Raw genomic sequence first — 5,026 nt, forward strand, 5'->3', positions numbered from 1 at the left:
CACAGCTGGGACACTGATGGTGTCATTGTACACACAGCTGGGACACTGATGGTGTTGTATGCACAGCTGGGGCACTGATGGTGTACACACAGCTGGGACACTGATGTGTTGTACACAGAGCTGGGACACTGATGGTGTACACACAGCTGGGACACTGATGGTGTCATTGTACACACAGCTGGGGCACTGTTGGTATACACGCAGCTGTGACACTGATGTGTCATTGTACACAGAGCTGAGACACTGATGGTGTAGTTGTGCGCACAGCTGTGACCCAGATGGTCTCATTGTACGCACAGCTGTAGTGCACACACAGTCGCTTTTTAAAACGTGTAATGGTGCAGGTGATCACTGTTGATAAAACACAGCACCTCTTCCCCGTCTCACTGCTCAGCACACCTGTCTGCTAGCACAGGCCAATGGTCACAGTCATCCTGTGGTCCCATGATGACCCGGGGACAGAGGTGGGTGGCCATCAGGGCACGCGAACATGTGTTCTGAGAACAGCCCAGCCAGGGTGGTGGGTTGCTCACTCTGGCTGCCCAGGGCTGGCTGTGCCCACCTAAGCTCCAACATCACAATTGTCCCCCGCCCCGCCCCCCGAGGGGCTGGTGTGAGCCTCACCATTGGAAATCCTTCTTTAAAAGAAAGCAGCTGCTGTTTGAGAAGCCTCGGGGAGTCTCCTTGAGTGACGTGTGTGTCACACCAAACTGGCACTTCGGCTAATGGATGGGCCGGCCTTCAGACTGGGCTTTAGGCTCCCCCAGGGCCCGCATGCCTTCCAGGGGGTGTCTCAGCCAGTGAATGCCAAGGAGATGGGGGTGGGGGGCAGATGCTGGTTGGGGAGCTCACTCTGTCGCCCTGGAGGAGGCCTATGTGGGGCAAGTAGACAGTAACCACAGGCTGGGCTAGGGTAGCACGTGCCCCGGGCCCCTCAGGCTGGGTGACGGTGATGGGCCCTGCGCGGCTCAGCTGACCAGCAGGTCTGAGCGGCGGCCATGCTGAGGCTCTGTTGCTTGTGGTCACCACGGTGACTCCTGGTTGCTAAGTGTGTGTGGTTTGTTTCCAAACAGCTGAAAGATGATGCCGTTGCCCTGGTGGACGTGCTGGCCCCTTCTGACTTTGTCCTGGATTCTCCGATTGGCAAGTCTGATGGCGAGGTGAGCAGACAACACCCCCTCAGGCTCGGCGGGGGCAGCATGCAGCTGGGAGGACAGCCACAGGGGCAGCATGTGGGAGCTGGGGGTTTGCAAGGGGCAGCTGGGGTGCTTGGGGAGGAGGAAGGGCAGCCGAGGGGGCAGCTGGGGGAACAGGGAAGGGCAGCCAGGGGGGCAGCTGGGGATGCAGAGGTGCTGAGGCCATTCCGAGCCGAGAGCCAAGCTGCACGTCTGAGACCAGGGCCCCCAGTGTCTCCCAGGACTGTCAGGGATCTGGAGAACATGGGTGAAGACGGGTACCTCTCCTCTCCCAGCCACCTCTGGGGCCTCAGTCCACTTGTCCCCCTCGGCTAACTCCTGTGGATCAGGCCAACAGAGAGCTCGCATGCAGGCGCAGTGCCAATGCCCGCTGTATGAAGTGGTGGTGACCACCCACCCTCAGGAGGGACACCTGGGCACAGTCGCCCACTCCCCTCACCTCACCTCCTCCCCAAAGCCCACTCCACCCCATGTTTTGCATCCGTTTGCACAGTAACCAGGGCAAACCAGGCCCTTGATCATTCCAACTCCAGGATCCAATAGGTCAAAGCAGACTGCCCACAGGGCGTCCAAGGCCCTGGTGAGGTAGCCTGTCAGGTGCTGGGCTGTTAACGCAAAGACCAGCCGTTCAAAGCCGGCACTCTGCATTCTCCTTGACCGCCTCAGAGACCTGGCAGACGGTCACGAAAGGTCCCTGGTTAAGGAGTGGATACAGTGGGGGTGACCGAGTCTGACTTCTGCCCACTTCGTAAAGGGGAACGTTCCCTGTCAGTGGTATCGCTTGTTGTTGTTATGTGCCATCGAGTCACCTGTGACTCATTGAGCTGCTTGGCCAGACACACTACCCCACAGGCTCCTGCACCCGTTTCTACCAATCCCTGCGTCCAGTGTTCATTGCAAATTGACTCACACACTTTATTCACATTTGTGGGGTTTATTAGAGCGATGGGTCAGGGAGTGGGGGAGGCAAAGAATACCACCAGTACAAGTCCAGGTTTAGTCCAGCAGTCCCAAGCCAGGTTAACAGCAAGACACGCTTCCTCAGTCAAAGTCCTGGATCAGTTCAGGAGCATGAATGCAAGAAGTCTCTGGTGTCCAGCAAACTTCATCTCAGAGCAGTTACAAACCAGCAAGCAAAGCCAGCCTCTCCACCGCCATGTCTCACAGCATCTTCCCAGCCTCTCCACCCCCATCTCTCACAGCATCTTCCCAGCCTTCTCTCTACCCCCGTCTCTCACAGCATCTTCCCAGCCTCTCCACCCCCGTCTCTCACAGCATCTTCCCAGCCTCTCCACCCCCGTCTCCCACAGCATCTTCCCAGCCTCTCCACCACCGTCTCTCACAGCATCTTCCCAGCCTCTCCACCCCCATGTCTCACAGCATCTTCCCAGTCTCTCCACCACCGTCTCCCACAGCATCTTCCCAGCCTCTCCACCCCCGTCTCTCACAGCATCTTCCCAGCCTCTCCACCCCCATCTCTCACAGCATCTTCCCAGCCTCTCCACCCCCGTCTCCCAGGTGTTGATGATTTGTGAGACCCTGACCCCAGTGGGGCTAACACAGTGCCTAGAAGAGCCAGATTTCAAGCGTTCTGACACTAATCAGAGTTGGGTTGACTCAGAGGAACTGGGCTGGAGGGAAATCTTCACAGGAAGAGGGCACCTCATCATTTCCGAAGAACCTCTGGTGGGTCAGACCACTGCCCTCTTGCTTAGTGGTCAGATGCTTCGGTCACTCCACCTCAGACGTCCCTCGCTGCATGATTCAATAACTAGTGTCCCTTGGCCAGACTGTCCCAAATTACCCACAACAGCTGGAAGGAGCTGCCCCTGAGAGAGCCACGGGCCCTCAGATGCTGGGACCCTGCCTCCTGGAGACCACCCCAGGGGGGACACAGTCAGCATTGGAGTACAGAACACCCCAGGGAGGACATGGTCAGCTTGGGGCTACAGAGCAACTCATGGGGGACATGGTCAGCTTGGGGCTACAGACCACCCCATGGGGGGTACATGGTCAGCATCAGATTACAGAGCACCCCAGGGGGAACACAGTCAGCTTGGGGTTATAGACCACCCCATGGGGGACATGGTCAGAGTAGGGGTATAGACCACCCCATGGGGGGACACTGTCAGCATGGGTTAGACTTGATCCAGAGCCAGGAGACCCCAGTCAGAGATGCCCAGTGACCTGGGAGCAAGGCCTAGGTGTCAAGCTGAGGGAGGTCCTGCCCAGACATTGGTTCCATTGTGCACACACTTTACAGGTGGGTCCCCCCACACACAAACTTGTGTTGTGTGGACAGTGACCTGGGCTGCATCACCTGAGCTGGGTCTCTGGTGAGCTGCAATGACATTTTGGGAGGAGGTGGTGAGGGCTTTGTGGGGGCCTGCCCACTCCTGCTGCTGGGGCCAGGAAGGAGAGTGAACAGTAAGCCGGCCTGCACGCTGGCCTCGTGTCCAGGGGCCACAGGGCAAGGCTGGCCTGCACTCCCCAGGCGCAGAAGCAGCATGCACACAGCTTCCCAGGCATGCAGCGGACAGATGCACAGAAATCCCTGCTGTCCACGCGTCCTTCACAGTGTTACAGGGACCCTGGACAGAGGGCCAAGGGGCGGCTTGGCCTATCGGCATGTTTCTTGGGGTTTTATAACGGCTCACATTTTCTACCCTCAAATTGAAAAGTTTAGAGGCAGCAGAAATTGCTACGGTTTCCTGAGACTCCACCGAGAACGTTTCCGGCTGTCGGGCAACTTGAGGGGTGGGTGAGCGTTTGAAGGCCATTGGTCACCGGGTTATCATCTGTCATTCCAGCTCTACCAGAACCTGTGGGCCGCTGTCCTCCAGGGAAGCCAGGTGCTGGAGCGGCCCTCCTGGTGGACCGAGTTTACCGCCAACAAGCCGGTCGAGCAGAGCCTGAAGCCAAAGCTGTAATGCTCGTCCCTGGCTCCCTCCTTCAGATGACACGTCAGGCACAGGAGGACCCCAGGAGGTCACTGCTGTGTGAATGCCTCGCACTCAGCCTGGCTGCTGTCCCCTCCACCCGGCTCAGCACACGTGCCTGGGGTTGGCAGGACTCCCCAGTGACAAGGAACTGGGCAAACCCCTGGACAATATACTGCTTTTAATTCAGAAAAATATTTTTGTAATCAGAACTTTGCACATTCTGAGGAGCTAGGAAGACGCTTGCCCTGGAATGGGCTCCGTGTTTCACTGACCAGACCTTTGCAAGGACAACCCAGGAGGGTCTTCCTGGGGGGACTGAGGGGAGTATCCAGCTGGGGGAGGGTGGCTGAGGGGAGCGTCCTCCTGGGGTGCTGAGCAGTGCCCGTCTTCCGGGGATGGGGGGCCACTGGGATTCCTCGGCTCAAGCACAGACATCTTCTCTCTGGTGGGCTTCCTGTCAGGACCTGCGCCCACCCAGTGCTTCCCGGGCTCCCTGCCTCCAGGACGCATGTGATCAGTCCCCAGAGGACCGAGTCCAGCTGCGTGTCCGAGGCTATAAATCTTACAGAAGAGACTCTGGTCTTTCTCTCGCAGAGCGGCTGGTGGGTTCACTTAGCAGCACAGTGTGTAACCCATCGCACCACCAGGCCCCTGATACCAGCTCGATCCTTCATCCCCACACGGGGCCCCTTAGGCTGGGCAGGCAGTGAAAACTTTCTGTAACAGAGGCCTCCCCTGCCAGGAGCACCCCTAAACCATGCTGTCCAGTCAGACCTGGCTCCTGGCACCCCAGTGGGAGGCAAGCTTGCACCTTCCCCCTCAGAGTGGCTGTGGATTTGAACTGCCAACCTTTCTGTTTTCATACATGTAACCAGTAACCAGCAGCAG

At 58.1% G+C, this 5,026-nt stretch overlaps 1 protein-coding gene across 1 annotated transcript in view; it reads left to right on the forward strand.

Moving 5' to 3' along the window:
- Positions 1-4,126, forward strand: part of ACOX3 (acyl-CoA oxidase 3, pristanoyl) — a 48,505-nt gene extending 44,379 nt beyond the window's left edge. Inside the window, exons 16-17 of the mRNA XM_006893666.1 lie at positions 1,074-1,160; positions 4,007-4,126. Of these exons, the coding sequence (XP_006893728.1) occupies positions 1,074-1,160; positions 4,007-4,126 (207 nt within the window). The remainder of the gene's footprint in view (positions 1-1,073; positions 1,161-4,006) is intronic.
- Positions 4,127-5,026: the final 900 nt, after the last annotated feature.

The sequence above is a fragment of the Elephantulus edwardii genome, unplaced genomic scaffold, assembly GCF_000299155.1.
Source record: "Elephantulus edwardii isolate Elephantulus edwardi_28Jun2011 unplaced genomic scaffold, EleEdw1.0 scaffold00129, whole genome shotgun sequence".
NCBI classification, from domain to species: Eukaryota; Metazoa; Chordata; class Mammalia; order Macroscelidea; family Macroscelididae; genus Elephantulus; species Elephantulus edwardii.